At 26.4% G+C, this 18,623-nt stretch overlaps 1 protein-coding gene across 4 annotated transcripts in view; it reads left to right on the top strand.

Annotated features, from left to right (window-relative positions):
- The window catches only part of LOC100162601 (cyclic nucleotide-gated cation channel subunit A-like), a 207,743-nt gene that overhangs the window by 106,880 nt on the left and 82,240 nt on the right, over positions 1-18,623 (top strand). For all 4 annotated transcript variants that reach the window (XR_003839447.1, XM_029489432.1, XM_029489431.1 and 1 more), the window contains one exon: positions 10,036-10,197. Coding sequence is in view for 3 of the 4 variants with exons in the window: in XM_029489432.1 (XP_029345292.1) it covers positions 10,036-10,197 (162 nt within the window). In the remaining variant the exon portion in view is untranslated. The remainder of the gene's footprint in view (positions 1-10,035; positions 10,198-18,623) is intronic.

Consider the following 18,623-nt stretch of genomic DNA (forward strand, 5'->3'; position numbering starts at 1 on the left):
TTTTTAAAATGGTTTTTTTTTACATAGGTAGATTATTTAATTTTAAGCGTAAATAAAATTTTAATTTTCCGAAAATTCGGTTTTTTTTTTAATTTTCCAAAAACAGGTTTTTTCGGAAATGTATTATTTCAATATTCTCCAATTTTTCCACGTTTTCCGAGGCTCTGAGAAAAATACCGTTTTTTTCCGAATTTTTCACGAATTTTTCCGGAAATTTTCAGGCATTTTGATCCCTAAATACTATTATAGCAATCACTAAACAAATATTTATTTTATAAAAACATTTAAGAATATATTTAGGTATATCAACAGCTTAAAAATACTTGTTTACTTGTGAATAGTTCAAAATTGTGAATACTTATGGTAAGCTAAAAATTATTTAGTCCTACACAAAATATTACTTAAAAACAAAAACATAATATATAATAAGATTAGCTAATTTACCATTATGTCATAACAAAAAGTTGTATGAAATAAATTTCAAAAAATCTATTAAATTTTTTTAAAAAATAACTAGTTCTTATAAGCTTATAATAAATTAGGAAATCCATCAATATCTACTAAAATTACAATATGAGGTTGATTTTTCCTGATTTATGCATGTTACATAATTTGGATTAATAGAAATAATACCTAAAACGAATCTTATTATATTTCCTATTAGGTAAATAAAGTTATATATAAATTATATTTAAATTGTTTTTTTTTTTTATTGACCTTAAACAAAACATCAGTGACAACGGCCGTTAGTTGTAGCTGTTATAATAATTACAATTATTTTTTTAATGTATTTTTTTATTATAATTATAATATTTAAATTAAAGGTTTTTCATCATTTGCCACGAGATATTCATGCGGTAGTCGAGTGTGTCCGATGCGGAGTCTTTTTAATATTATTTTTCCTTTTCTTTAAGTGAGGGAGTTTTTACGAGTTCCAACCCAAAATAATTTGTACATTTTTGTGATTTTTACGTATTTTGTTAAAGTTTGAACTTTAAATGCTTATTAATATTTTCTTTGGTCTTCCGGCGCTTTAAACTATATTGTGATGTTTTTACATTTGACCCCCTTTCCCGCCCCCAGAGTATCAACTATAGATTCACTTTACAATCAGAAAAGGTGCTGTTGAAGAAAATCCAAGCATCTTTACTGTCCTAAAAGGTGATGACAGACACAAAAAAACAAAAACACACATCATTGTAAAATCAATACATTTACCGTTCCGCCCAGAATCTAAAAATATTGTACCTAACATTAGTATTGGTATCGTATTATTATCATGATATTTAATTAGTTTATGATCATAAATTATACGTATTTACATTAATGATATTATGAAGTATAATAAAGTTGCTTATATATAAAATATGACTGTAAATTTGCTTTGGAATAGTTTTTAAATCTTTCATTTCAATGTTTAATTATATGTTTACTTGAAATATCTGATTATGACATCAGACTTCAAAAAGAATAAAGTCAATTTTATTACGTTAAAGTGAAATAAGCACAACATATATTGATATATAACGGGAGTGAAATTAAATTGAAATAAAGTATCCTGATAAGTTTTTTTATAGTGCAAATGTTTGATATATTATTAATATCATGGAAAGCGCAAAAGATTATTTATTTTTCTAATTTTGTATATATATTATATACAAAAGGTTACACAAATTAAATAGTTATATAGTGCGGTAAAGGGTCCCATTTTTGTGTTAGCTGGGTAGTTAGTTTAAGTAGTTCGTTTGTTGTTGTCAAATAATATTTTTTTGTTACGTAGGTACATTTAAAAATGATCATACAGTTTTTAACGTGTACATGTACATAAATTAATTTTATTTATTTATTAGCAAACAATATTTTGAATCCAATTCACTTATATTATTTTAGTGTAACATAAATAGTTAATTTCACAAAACCTATAATGTTATAAAAAATTGTAAATCCCTATGGGATTTTAAACCTTCAAAAATTTAATTGCAGCTGGAATCTAAAAACACCTTCATGAATGTAATATAATATTCTCTCAGGACCTTGTAAAGGACAAAATAATGGAATTTCGTAAAATACTTGATCGACCGATACGGCTATATGTGACAGGATTAAAGTCATACAAAAATTGAGGATGTAATGCACGTGATTTTATATAAACATAAAAAAAAGAAAATGACCGAATATAAGTGGAAATGGATCCGTTAACATTCATAACGTTTAGCCAGATTACTATGGTCTGCGGTTTAAGATTTTCTTATTCTTATTGTCGAATTATGGGAAGTGTTTCATTCTCCATTGCTCCGCCTCCCCAATCGCTTACTCAGCCTTTTAAGTTTAAAATATATTCTCAAATGGTGTAGAATTTTAAATGACTTCACTTATAAACCCTGAGGCAATTATAATAAACCTATGGAAATCACGTAATATTTTTCATTTTTTTTCCGCCTATTGTAGTATTTATTGTTACCAAGATTCATTATTCTAAATCAAATTTAAAAAATCTATGGTAATAAAAAAGATGAAATATTTTTTAATTTTTCTTGTCTATTAATCTATTAGGAAACATTTGAAAATATAACATCAATGTGGACGTATTATATAAAAAAAATTCACAGACAATTAAGATCGGCTGTTTAGTATAATAATATGAAATAAATATTAAAAATATTTAATAACAAAGATACATGTTTTTAATCTTAAAATGCAAATATTAATTTATAATTATTGTATAGTTTTAGAGTTTAAAAAAATTGTGTTTTGATACAAAATACTAGCGTCCAGCATTATATATATATTATTTTTCCAAGTGATGGTGAATATAAAAATAAAAAACATATAGTATCTTCAATCCATATTATATAGCTATGTATATAAATTATACTTATTGAACTGTATAAATTTGTAATTAGCGGTATACATAATATAAGTATGAACATTTATAAAATATATACATTTATTAGCCATTAATAATTGCACATATTTTAATCAATCGTTAATACCGAAGTATAAAATACTGACCAACAATATACATTAAAAAATAATTTTATGGTTTTTATTTATTTATTTTGTATGTAACTACTTCTCTATACGCGTATGATACGACTGTTAAATTATTCTATATATAGATACTATTTTATATAGAATATAACACTAAGGTTAAAATCACCTTTAAAATTGATGGTCGTTGGTCATGTTCTAACCCATTTAATAATGACTTTATTCATAAAATATATAATATTATTTACAACGCATAACCTACCTATTGTATATTTTATAAATAATCTCACTGTCTAAAATTGTTATTGATTTATTAAATCCCTAAGTTGTAGAGACAACGAAAAATATTAAATTATATTTTCATTCGTATACCGACGAATATTAATCATTTATTTTGAAAGCTATAAATCGCAATTTTTATTAGTTGGTCCTGTGTAACACAGAAGATATTGTGTCAACGAAAAAAATGAATTATATTATATCGCTTTTTTTATCAAACAGAAATTATTAGTATCATTACACTTCCAGGCGACCCGCCGTGTGATCGAGTGGGATAGCGTTTGTTTTCTAGTGATGCAAAGGCTAATATAACTGCAATTACTTTTCCCTAGTGACATAACATAACGGTCCAATTCCTAGAGAAATCGAACGTCGTGAAACCAACTCGTTGACGGATGTACAAAAAAATACTTTATTTAACTACGGAAAACCAAATAATCGATCCGTTTTCTTAACAACGAATCCACATAATATGAACTGCCAGTGAGTCTTCGTATAACTATCGCTGAAGTATGGGGTTTCGTTGACGAGAACTTTAACGCGTAGTTAATTGCTCCACGTGTGTATCTGCTCGTGCTTGGTAAAATATATTTCGTTCTGTAATGTCAACGGATGAACGTAAGCGCTTCGTTTTCCGTCTTAAAAAGGCCAACAGTTGCCAACTAAATGTGTTATTTCATTCGTTATTTCATTCTCTCGACAAATCTTTAAAAGTGCAATCATGTATGTATATACCAACCCTATTTAAATTGAAAACTATGTTCCAACTGACATTTTGAGAAATTTAATAATACTATAGTATTATATATCGTGCGTATATATTAGAGTAACCGGTTAAACTTTGCACGGTTAAATAAATAAAGATTCACAACGCTTCTTTCTAATGGTTATTACGTTGAACGAAAATCGTTTTGGCAGTTTATTCAAAATATTTATGTACATCGACGTATTCTGTACCTATAATTTGTTGCTTGATGTGGCATTGCACACGTGACCCATGTGTTATATTTATCAAGACTATCTAGCAATTAAAAATTAAATAATATCAACCCTACGTTCTTCTCGAAATTCCTCCAATGAGAGGTTTCTTCATTCTGTGAATCGTGTCTTATTATTTTTATCATAGTTACAATTTACGAATATATCTTTAATAGAGTTTTTACAAATATCTTCATCACCACATATTTTACTTAATATAAGAAAAAATTAAAATTAAAAAAAAACCTTAGGTAGTTCACAACCTTTTAGTGAATATTACAATACTACGTTACCAAAACAATAATTAGTTTTGTTTCAATAAACAGTTAAATGTGTGAAAAAATATTTTTTAGATATTTATAAGTAGTGTATGAATATATATTTTTTTATGGCTTCTATAATAATTAGTTTACGAAGTTTACAGATTTCCAAAAATGTCCTATGTTGCATTTATACATTAACTAATTAACATTAATTTATAAGAAAATCAATCAAAACACATAAATTATTTTATGTTAACGCTCGATGTTCTACTAAATTATTCTTAAAATAAGTTTAATAATATTATGTTGATTATTTTCTAACACAAGTATAAATTATAATATTATACCAGATTTCAAGCTTAATCAGTGATCTAAAATTAAAAAATACTTCAAGTAGTGTTGAGAAAAAACTCGTTCTAAAAAGAACGGATTTCTGGGATGAGTTCTTTTTGTAGAAACAAAGCTTGGAAAAAATAACAGCTTCCTTTCAAAATAAAAAAAAATATATAAAATAAACGAATTCTTTTTTTTTAAGAAACTTGAATGAAAATCACAGTTCATTTAAATATTAAAAAAACATATTTTAAATTGTAATATAGATTTTTTTGTTTGTTACGCGTTAATAAGTAAAAAGGTATTTTTATAGCTGATTTGTGGCTAGTTCATTGATCGATGTTCTTACCTAACATAATAAATAAAAAAAGAATTATTCTAAGAACCACAATTTTTATTTGATAACTTGATTAAAAAAAGGAACGAAAATGGAACGAGTCATTTTTTAGAGGAACTGATTTTGGATTGAATTCCTTCTTTGAATAAGGAACAAGGATCTGGAACGAGTTCTTATGTTACAAATAAATGAGGAACTGAACGAAATTCTTTTAAAAGGGAACTAACTAACATCAAGTTATGTCAAACAGTTTATTGAATACAAACAATTTAGTTAAAGTGATATATACCTACTTTTAGTATTGTGCATAGCAGAAATCGTTTACAACAACAACAGAAGACTGAGTTGACATTTTGGTATCCCAGTTTTAGAAACCTGTAAAATAATAAAAATAGTTACAAAGTATCCAATAAAAAGAAACTTTTGTTGATTTAGTATTGTTTTTATCTGACATGTATTATACTAATTGATATTATTTGACACGTCATATGCATATCATTTTACGGATTTCAATAGCAGGCTATTCCTATTATATTTAATTTAGTCGTCCAATCTCGTGGACGGGTTAAAACAAATCGTTTCTCTTCTATAGATTTTTTTTCTTAAGCCCCTTCACGTGGTGGTCATTTACCGATAATATAATAAAGAGCTTTGACTGATGTTATTTTACAAACACATTATTAGTAGGTACTTATATCGTAGATATAACATAATATGCGTATATATTGTATTTTCGCAAGCTATATTACTAATATATAGTAATGATTATATAAATTGTAAAACTTTTATGAACCCCGTGTTATTTCTAATAGAAAACAAATAATGACACATGGGGCAATATCATTTTTAAAACATTATTTATTCAAACATTTTATAGTTGTTTTAATGAATAAAATAATAAAATCGACATTCATTATATTAATATACTGACAAACGTTTCTAATTGGGCAATTGGATCATTTATTTTAGTTTGCAAATTCAAATTAATATACTCAAATAAGTATAACAAAGGTTAACTATATACTTAGAAACATTCTCGAATGTTTCTAAAATAAAATAAAAATAAAAATAAAAATTATACATAACAACATTTTCAAATTAATTAAATCATGTATTTAGTTTGCTAATAAGGTAAATCGCCTAATTTTCCAAAACAAATTAAGTATATTTTTTTACATTCTAATATTGTGCAATGTGCACCCTTTTAACATCATAAAATTATTCTTAAATTAACAAACAAGGTTTACTATAACCATGCAGCTGCTACAACACTTTTGTATACTAAAAATTCAAAACAAAAAACAGGTTTTAAATGAATAATTTTAGTTCGTTATGAGTTATGACGTGTATACAATATTATTCCACATTTATTAGACTACATATTTTGTAATACATTTTGTATTACTTGATTTGATATATATATTATACAGTTTGATTATTTTAACAGATATCACTCAAAAATCATAGTTTTACAAAAAATTTAATTTTGGAAAAGTCATGCGGTTTTTTTTAAAATTGTATGTAGGTATTGTCTTAATCATCTTTTGTGGACTTTCTAAACTTGCTATAGGCAGAATATTTTGCTAAAATGTTGATGTATAAAATATCGAATATTGTACGGAATAGTACCTACTTATATAGAATAAAATGTATTATACTATTACCAATTAAAATTATTTATAGTTCAAATGAGCAGTGAAGTGAACGAAGATTTTTGTATATAGCAACTAGGTACTTTTTGACACTTCACTAATTTAAATTCTTATTGATAATAATAAAAAATGAAAAAACAAATAAATATTCGTCCAATTAAGTAACTTTGACATTCCATTGGGCGGGAACAAGGTAATTACACAAAAGTAAAACATTCAAACAATTTATTATATAACAGCAAGTAGCAGACTAACAGCTATTACTATACTTTCTATAAATCCTATATGACATATGTAATCTATAATACATTAATTAAACATTTTGAATGTAAAATGAGGAAAAAAAAATAACTATTTTGTGTTACGGTAGTTTATTGCGTCGCTATATAATAATCAAAATTGATAAAGTTTGAGTTAATACAAACTGTCGTTAATTGTGTAAGTGTGTGCACTTTACTGTATTTTAAGAGTCTCTCGTAATTGTTACCAAACAAATACCTGACCTCACATCTTCCTTTCTCACTATGCAGTAAGTTTAAAGACGTTTTGAACGAACAGTGATGTAGTACATCTGGTTCCAAGCCATCAACTATATTGTGTACTTCCCATTAGCTGGCTGTTCTGTGCTCTCATTGAAGATACGGGATTACTGTCAAATAAATTGTTTCTCTTCATTCGCGACGACAACCAGGTTATTTGTTTTCTAGGGGATGGCGGGATAAAGTGCGAGTCCCCTATCGCTGCGCAATCCGGAACTAAGATATCAACTCACCTGTTAAGCTATTTTATATAATATGTAATTCGTATTGTATTACATTCTATAATATGACGAATAAATGGGAGAAAACAAATGGACGTACCTAAAGTACGCGTCCCGTGGTAACAAGCCCCGGCAATATTAAAGCCGTCAATGTGTAGATATTGAAGGACCTATCATCACTGCAGAGAAGAAAAATGATATTTTTTCGTCAATCAGGGAATAAATAAATTCAAATATATATATATATAGAATATGGATAATGTAAATATTAATATTAATATTGCATACGTTTAATAGTTGATAAATCTTTTGGAAATTATGATGAACACTGCAGTCTCAAACTACATGTATTTCTTCAAATTGTTTTATCGTTCCATTCATTCAGTGCGACTGCACTGCAGTAATTGTTTAAAAAAAATACAACTTTACCGTGACCCAAATGTAATCAAACAAACGAAATACGGGTGATATTAACATGTGCAACGACCGTATATATATGGTAGGTGTACTACGTTAACAGCAACAAGCCTTAGGTTAATGTATACACTTCCGTTTGAATAATTTTTCATTTGTTACAATATGCTTCTGTATAATATAATTATTCTAATGAATTATCAAATGAATTGTAATATTAGATCTGTAGTACGATTATAACATATTGACATAATATTATTATAATATCGTTTTTTTTTCTTTTACCTATCATATACATGCATACCTGATATTGTAATAGTTAGGCATAATGGAAACTTTAAACCACTAACAATAACGCTGAATATTAAAGCTTACAAATATACCAAAAGTTAGAACCCTAAATATGACGCGTAATTTAAGTCACAATCAAAAGCAAAACTGTATGAATCGGCATCATAAAATATTATGCAGTTTCTTCACGATCAAGTTCTTTATACTTACGGCTTTCATTATGTTTGCAGTAGTAAAATCGAATTATAATATTATAACATGACAGATAATTTAGAAATTTAACAGTATACCTTTGACGTATACTAGTGTATGATTTTGTTCTGATAGTTATATCATTAATCGGAATACATAAATATGGATTGATTCATATACGAATATAAACATAAAACAAGTACTTATAGACTTTAAATATGTAAGCACATAAAAAATGAATATATTCTCAAAATATATAAGAAGTTATGATAAATGGCTAAAGCCTAAAGGATGGAAGGAGCAGGTTTCAATTCTATTATCTTTTTAAGTATTATTCGATAATAGTGACACATTATATTACTACTATCGTTGTATAATGTAAGTGAAAACCACTTAGGAGCCCATTTCTTTCAAATTATAATATTATATATCTCTCCAATTTCACTGGTAAATATTTGAAGAGACGATAATATTTTTTCGTTTTCCAAACGATAAATCATTATGTATCTAGGTCTTTAAGATAATATATTAAATAAGCGGCAACGCGTGCGTAAGTTTATTTTTTGACGTAGTAACTAAAAATAATTTTTTGTTTAGGTTAGACATATAATAAAAAAATTCCGGAGTATCCACAATCAATAATTTAATAAAGAAACTTACTAATTTGATTTGGGTTATTTAAAATGCTAATAATTAGTTTGTAAAAGGTTCACAAAAGGCCCTTTGATGATGATCCATATATATTATTATTCAGAAACTCGTTGAAATTTCTTTAGTTCCAAGCTGGAAAAAAGGTTTATTGTTCGAAAGTCAATTGCAGAAAATATCGATAATGTGTGGTTATAATTATTGCCAGAAAAAGATCTTATTGGGTAAGTATTTTATTCGGACTACGTTTTCGGTATAAAGCAGAAACCCTACATTCAAGAGTTTTATTATTCTAAAAACATTAAATTAGCATTTAGTATTTCGTTGTACATTTGATTATTTATTTATGGATACAATTAATGAGATATTTTCCTAGTAGTCTCAACTTATTAATAATATTATAAGTATGTAACTAAATATTTCTAAATCACATCACTGAGTGTAACAAAAAAATGAGTATCTAAGCATTAAGCAAGCAAATGATTAGCAAATAGCAAATTATTGTTATTATTATATGTGTACAACAACGTAATCTGACAATCAGTATTTTAGATTGTGGAAGACGAATAAATTATTCACGATATATACAGTATTCATTTACCGTGTGATGTTATAATTTTGATATAAATGTTATATTTTACTGTGATTATTTTTTTAACAATAAAAATTATTTTGCAGTTATACATTTTGGGACAATCCGTATAATCAACTATATTATTAACTATAATCAAATGATATTATGCAATTTTGATATTTCACAGACATTTTACTTTGCTTCTACCACTATCATATCCTGCAACCCACAACTTGAAAAAAATAATTATCATATAAAATAAACATAAGATAAGATATCACAGTCAGCTGTCTTTTTGTAATACGAAATGTTTGTTTTCGCAGTCCAATAAATGGGGCAGCTCAAGAAAGGTGCACGAAAGATCCACTGGACCGGACTGGTTCGAGACGAAAATGGCAAATGCTAAGCTAGAGAAAAAAAGATCGTCAAAGTGTTTTTGGAGCTCGTCATTCGTAGTGGACCCAACCACGCACTTTCATTATAAGGTGAGTGATATTATTCGTTATTATATTTCAAGAAATATGTAAAAATGTGCTCGTAGTTTATACGCTCAATTTGAAATGTCTTAAAATGCAGTAATATATTATGTTTATCGTTTTATTATTATATGATTTAACATTATTACATTAGTTAGTTTATTCTATTATAAAACTTATGATATTCTTACTTACGTGTTACACGCTATTTTTTATTGGTTGACATCATCTCACAATATATTATATTACACTCATAGTCCAAATACTTCAAACTTATCATTTATCATTTTTTAACCACACATGACTTTTTTATGCCCCCCCCTTTTTTTTACATCATAATAACAATATAAAAACAATAATATTTCTTTGTTTACGTTGTACATAAACGATAATAATACATCAATGAAAACGAATAGACTAATTTCAATGAAAAGTATATACGCAATAATAACTGTAAAAATAATAATAATAATACTGTACTAAACATATTTTTTTTCTTAAACATTAATTTGAACTTTATTTAATAGAAACTCTCTTTTTCATTTGTGATTTTCTCACCACTAGTTCCTCTTTTTTTCTTATTATTTTTCATTAATTTCTTCTTCTTTCTCTAATCGTTGAAATGTTTTTATCTTTCATATAAAGATCTTTACATCTACAAATGTCTTTTCTTCTCACTACTCTACTATTTTATCCGTTTTCACTAAATCTTACCTTAATATTAATACTTTAACTATGCTCTCTTTGTTATTATATATTGGTTTCTTTTCGGTATAGCTTCAACTTCTCTTCACTGAACTGTTTATGCTTTATTCTTAAATGTAGGTAGTGAAAGAGAAATGTCTCATACACAATAGTATGTAGGTATATCAAATAGTAGCTGAAGTTGAATATTGGACAATAATAAAAATTAAGAAAACGGGGAAGTCAGTACAGTAGGTAGGTGTCAAGTATAGGTACCTCATAACATAGAAGATTCTTTGTTAAATTTTAATTCAATGATGAATCAGTGTACATAAAAAATGGTTCTTATTGGAAACTGGAAACCCTATGTTATTTTATTATATATTATATACACTGTAAATAATTTTTAGTATAATACGGTAGGCTGAACAAATTTTTTACAAAAACAAAATGCATTATCATACATAATAATAATTACAATATTATTATTTCATGTAATACTATGTACCTACAATTCATACAACTAAAAATCGTTATGTTTAGTTTAAAATTTTGTTAACCAATTAACTTGGAACATACTAAAAATTAAAAAAACTTGCTCTGAAGTACCTATTTTCGATACTTTTCAATCACTATATTATAATCCTTCAACTTACAAAGATCCCCGTATTAATTAAATACATTTCAAACTTATTTAACAAAGATAACAATTATTGTTATTAAAATTGTCAAAGAAATAGATCATTTGTGTCGGTAAAAATTATGAAGACCCATACTTCGAAAAATATGTATGGGTGTGATAACGACCGCAGTACGTATGTGACCGCAGTGTATGGGATGGCTGCAGTTGAGTTTTGTATATTATGATAATATAAAAGTAAAATAGTTTGATCCACTTTTATGTATTCAATGTCAGACAATGAGACAATGTATGTGATAGAAGTCCCTAAGTAATAATGAATAACATTAAATATCGAAGAAACTACGAAAGACGAAAACAATTAATTTATCGAAGATTTTAATCCAACAGTAAGGAACGAGCTTATAATTTATATTCTTTAAAAATGCACAATTTATAAATGAAGCAAAAAGATTTCCACTCATTAAATTGTATTATTATTATTATTAAGCTTTCTGAACAAGTTATTAAAAGTCAAACATTACAAAGTAGCAATAGTACTATAATATCATATAATTTACGTAATTTACAGTACTTATAAAGACAAAATACCTAACACACAAACACAGTATACATTAATCAAGGGTAACTCGCTCTGCTATATGGTAGATAGTGTATTTATATGTGTTAAATTTAAACTATATATTATGAAAAACAAATCCGAGCGGAGTGTGTGGATCAGTCTCTATTTTAAAAGACATCTATTATAATACCTAGGTAGTAGGTACTATTGGTAATTTATATTTATATAAGTAACACTGCAAATGAACTATACTCTTTCCAATAACATCGCGTATATTATATTACTGATATCACGTAACAAATAATGGTGTGATTCATAGTATTCACTATTAGCTCTATATTAGTCTAAATATGTTACAAAAAACATTTTATTGTATATAATAAAAAATAACAAACTTAACTAAGTGCAAAAAGTTTCAAATTTCTACAGATAACATTTTGGAATTTCATCAAAATAACTAAAATCGTTATTTTTTTTTTAAATATCCATTTATGTAAAAATATTCAAAAGCTTATATATATATATAGTTTTTTATATTTTTAAATTACTATACAAATTAAGTCCCTAAGGTTATTCCTTTTTGAATTACAACAACAACACAAAATCGATCTTTTAAAAAGCGGGTCGTGCGTAAATATTCCCGTTATTACGCTGGTTTTACTAGTTTTTTCCAATTATTAAAAAATGTCTATGAATTTCCCTGTATTAAACCCTGAAAGTACTAACTAGATAACATATTCTACCCGAAATTAAGGTCAAAGTTGATGATTGACTCAATTTTTTTGCTCCACAAAATGTTGTCAACACAAAAAAACACACAGTTGTAAAACATAACAAATAGCATGCGTTGCTCAAATCAATCAAAAATAAAAATTTCAAAAAAAATATGGAATTATCTATTTTTGATAAAATATATGGTATCAATTGTTTTTATTTTATAACAAAACACCGATATTCCCAAATTATTCAGTTAATATAGTTGCATTATACTATATAATAGTCTAATTCATTTTTTATTTTTATTTTTCGTAATTACCTCTTAAGGTAACAATCAACCACAATTTATTTTGTGGGATTAAAATATCATTATAAAATAACTACAATGATTTAAAAAAAAAAAATTATTAAATAATGAAGTTTGTCAAGTTTTGAAAAGTCTACGTGTTTTTAAAAGTAATTTAAATAGCAGTAAATTTGATTTTTTTTTTTAATACGAAAATAATAACAATTACGTTTTTATGTAGTTATATATTATTAGACCACATCGTAATCTTAAATCTATCGATATATATTAATATATTATATATGTATATTTTTTTTTTATTGATCGAAAACAAGACATTCGGTAACAACGGCCATTATAAGCTATAATGTGTTGCTGTAATAATAATTACAATATATTTTGTTCTTATCAAAAATATGTTAAAACTGTTTTACAATAACTTCCCGTGTTTATTTGATATCAGTAAAAACGTAAGTATTCGTCTCTGAGTGAATGAGCACAACAGTTGTGTAATAAGTTCCTTGTATCGAATTGTAGAAGTTCGTGCGCTAAGTATTTATGATTTATATCTGTTACTTATACCACGGTAGTTGGTATAAAAACAAATGTTATGATTAATAAATACTGTTATTACATACAATTATGCACTACGGTATGCATGTAATATACATAATGACTAAAAACAGGTATCGGCTTGAATATGAAATATGTACTTCAAATTAAACGAAACAAGATCATTTAATTTGACCACTACATCAAACACTTGTGGATCTAGAAAATAATTAAAAACGCTTTAGAAGTATTATAGTCTGTGTGACATTACTTGTCGCGTCGTTTTTCTCTATTGACACGGTATTAGCTGGCAAGCACACATAGTAATACCTACGGACTATATATTATACTATATAAGCGGAGCGTTATGGCCTTTGATGAAATATTATAAAATATAAATTATAAATTACAATTACCTGCAGTGGCTGATGATATATTGTAGAAATTGTGATACAGCATTTTGTATAAAGTATTAGCCATACCTAAACTAAATTAATACATTATGTTAGATAATACACTGGGCAATAAACAATTATTGCATTGACTCGGAAAGTATGTGTGAAAAGAAAAAATAGTCGAAACTGTTTCGTATATTGTATTATTTTACATCCTAAAACAACTTATGACCTGTGGGCATGCAGATAAATGTATTATTATTTACATATTATTCTGAGAAGCTAATAAGCCATCTGATAAGTATATAAGCAAACGCATTTATATATATTTATATTTATAAAATACAAATTAATATACCAACATGGCAACATATAGTATAAATGGACGTATATCATAAACGTCAAAAAGCAGAATACTGCATGATAAATATGAAATTTAATTAATATTTGAAGTTTTTGTCAAATTTTAATACTTTGAATTTAAGCCGAGTAAGATGATTATTGTAAAAAATCTTTTATATTTTTATTGTCCTTGTAGTGGACACAAATATTTTGTTGCCAAAAACATATTATTGATCACAAATGGGTACAGTGAAGGATATGTGAATGACCTTTTTCATCTGAAAAAATAAATAACGTCGCCCACCAATCAAATATACATTTGTGCCTCATCAACAAAAGCAATAAAACATTATACACCGCACTAAGTGGAAATTTCCCTCGTACATAAAGTATTCAAAATGAACCTATTAATATTCATTTGACATTTTAGTAAATTATTATTTGTTATTTTGACTACTGAAACAATATAATTATTAAACATTTAATATTATTCAATTTAGGTCTGTGGTTATTTATGTTACATACTATTATGGCGTAGTTATAGTTAGTAAAACATCATCAATTGTAATGCATCCCAGTAAATACGGTAAGGTACCTATAATATAGGTAAGGTACCTACTACCTATATTAATTAAATGAAGGCCAATACTAAGTGTCTAAACTTGTAATTATTTAAAGACTTCTAACCCCGAAAAGTAAGATTCTATTTTTGAAAAAATATTTTAAATTATCAAAATAAATATAATATAATAATGTGATTCGGGTTTCTTTAAAAAATATATTTTTTCAATTTAAATAAAATTAAGTCATATTGACCTCGACTTTAATGCATGATAACATTTTAATTTGATTTCTGAAAACCGAATACAATTTATGAAAGTGAAGAAAGCTTAGGAACACTAAAAAGTTGAACACCAAGTCTACGTAAAATTATAAATATTTTTCATTTTTACAACCTACCTGTACCTATCTCGAGTATAATATAATATTTTGTATAAATCAGCATAAACATAAAAATGTATATAGAACTAATTGACTTTTAATCAATCCCTAGCAAAAATATTGTATGGGTAATGAATTGTAAATACAATGTACCACGTGGAACTAAATTTTATATTTCAGCCACGTTTTTTAAAATGAGCTCATCTTCTACTAAAAATATTTTTGAAAATAATGGTTTCCGAGAAGTCGATAAAAGTCGTGATTTCCAAACATTATATTTTACTATATGGCTGGATTGACGCTAGACTTTTGCTTGAACATCGAGACAAATCGTGAAATTGATATTAAACAATTATAATAATATAATATGATATAATGTTATTGTTTGCTAGGAAATTGATTGAACTAAATACTAGTTAATTGTAGCAAGTTACTATTTTACCTCTAATAGTAATAATGTTTCTGGATAGGTACATATATTTATATTATTTTATGGTATATAATGTATGATTTATAACAATTAAACTGGATTATATAACTATGAACACGTTAAATAAAGTTATACAATCGGTGCAAAAAGTGAATATTATTTGTTCGATATTTTTATTAATTTATACCTAATTTTATAATGAATTATTTCAATCCAATATTAAAATGCATAATGTAAGCTCATCACCCCGTAGTTGATGCTCAACCCAAAAAATAATATAAATCACAACAATATAGATAAGTATAAGTAATCAATTGTATAGAAATTTCTATAAACAATAAAATAAAATATTTGAACGCTAATTAAAATAAGTTCATTAATACAGCCACTTTTAAAATTCATGGTACAAAAAGTTTTGATCTCAGATGTCTATAATAACAAAAAAAGTAATAATATTTAATATATATATATATATATTAAATATCTTTATTATTATACAAATAAACTGTAGGTATATACATATTATCCGAAAAGAAGGTAATCATTTCTGAAGGGTTTATTAAAAAGTTTTATATCATCCTGCTGTGTGATTGTGTTGGAGAGAGTAGGACCCAAACTGAAAATTGCATATAGTTTTATAAATTAGTTATGAAATCGAATATTATGTTGAATCAAATAATATGTTATATGTCGTTTCCCAAGAAATCATATAAAGTTTAAGAGCCAATTTATATTTATTGGGAATCTACAGGACACAAAACTATTTATTTCATATCTATAGTAGTTTACATAATATTACATATTAATATGATATGCCATATTTGAATTTTATTTATTAAATAAAATAATAATTTTAATTGATATTAATACTTTTAGCTATTAATATTGTTAACTGTTTAATGCTTATACAATATAATATATTAAAATATTACTAAAAAAAAAAAAATGATAGATAACCTGCTAGCTACCAAGAATGTTCTTGAGTTCAGTTTTATTATATTTAACAATTATTTGACTTTAGTACGAGACAGTTAAACCAACACATTTTAATGCATAATTACAGTATATTGACAAATCATTAAAACAGTAATATCGTTAAAAACTTGAATTGTTAAATTGCACATCGAGTACCTACCACAGGTAACCATATTATTGTAATGTTTTAGTACTCGTGGTGTCTATACTTTAACATTCTGCGCCATGCTCGTCAATAATGTTTTCAGTCAATATCAACTTAATGTTTTTCTATATTTTACATATGAAAATGTAATTACAAAAATGCTCCAACAATTATGCAGGTCTGCGCGTTAAACGCCTAAACGTTTCGAGTAAATTAAAATTGTAACCTACATCGCAGGCCATGGCGTATGTTGCCGGGTCGTTAAAATACATTGGCATGTGCGAAGCGAGTAATATAGTTTCATAAAATGCGTGTGGGGGCCACAATTTTACAATCGACGGCCGATGCATGTTAAAAACGGCAATGAAAATATACGATGGTAAATTTAAGATGAATAACGGCATGAGCACGTTAAACACGCATTAAATTCACACATATACACCTACACGGAGGCACCGCGAAAACGATCAGTTAGAATAATAACTCTGAAAACGTTCACTAACATATTTTCCTACATTTCCGTTGCCTACGTTAAATTACCTTCATAGAACTTTTTGTGGGGCTTATGAATTAATTTAGTTTGTATTCCATGGAATATTTATTTAAGCCTTTTATACCGCCGGTTTAGGACGGCATAGTGTATCCAATATAATTCGTACAGAAAAATATTAAATATTACAAAATCACAAAATATGTCAAAAGTTAATGTACAGTTATTTGGAAAACCATTATTTATAAACATTATTTTTAGCTGAGTTTTGTACTATAAAAATGCTTTGGAAAAAATGGCTTGTATTAGTAGGTACCTATACCAATGATTTTATTGATCAGCAAATTTGTCGTGTACGTACTACCTATGTCAAATAAACGATTGTATTTTTCGTAATTTTGTTTGGGCAATTTGATAGTTATAATTATTAATAACTATAATAAGTAATAACTTATAAAGCCTGTTATAGTATAACCTAACCTAGATAATATTATGACATTATAACACATATAATATTATGAATACTACAATAGTATTATCCGTAGTAACAATTTTCTAAGTCTGAGTAGTATCGAAACTTCATTAATCTGTTATATCAGGTTAGATCAAGTTTCAGTAAAAACATATTTTTCTTTGTAGTGTTTGACAAGAAGATCGACTATGAAGTTAGCTCAAAGTATTTAGTGGGTGTGAAAAATAGGTTTAAAACAGTTGACATTCCGCTTATTTTGAAGTATGATGTTGGTTTTGTTTTTTCTTTCTATTGATAATATTTAAAATATGCACGTTCAAAAGTTTTTAATTACAATTTTTACTAAAATCAAACGTCCATCTATGAGTTTTGAAACATAATTAATGCATTTTAATTATTCACTCCAAATGCTAAAAATCATCATTACGATAAATTTCAGTCATTCGGGTAGTTTTGAATTTTGTTTTTTTCAAACTAAATAATATATTTACAATTTGTAATATTTTAAATGCAATCAGTAAATTTAATAACTTAAGATTGAAATAACAACAAGAAATCTCATGATGAGGGAGGCCCTCCTTTATGTAAACCCTTTTACTTGGGAGGGGGGAAAGTTTATTATTTTTAATTAATACAGTTCGGGATTTAAGAGATCTCGATACACCAGTGTCTTTTTAATCAACATGGTAAGGGGGGGGGGGGGTGGTTATCTGGGATAGATTCACTGGCTAAATTAGATAGGTACTAGTGGATTTGTGTGGTTGAAATATTTAGTGTGGAATATTTTGTAATAGTTTTTGGCT

Source organism: Acyrthosiphon pisum, chromosome A2, assembly GCF_005508785.2.
Source record: "Acyrthosiphon pisum isolate AL4f chromosome A2, pea_aphid_22Mar2018_4r6ur, whole genome shotgun sequence".
Taxonomy (NCBI): domain Eukaryota; kingdom Metazoa; phylum Arthropoda; class Insecta; order Hemiptera; family Aphididae; genus Acyrthosiphon; species Acyrthosiphon pisum.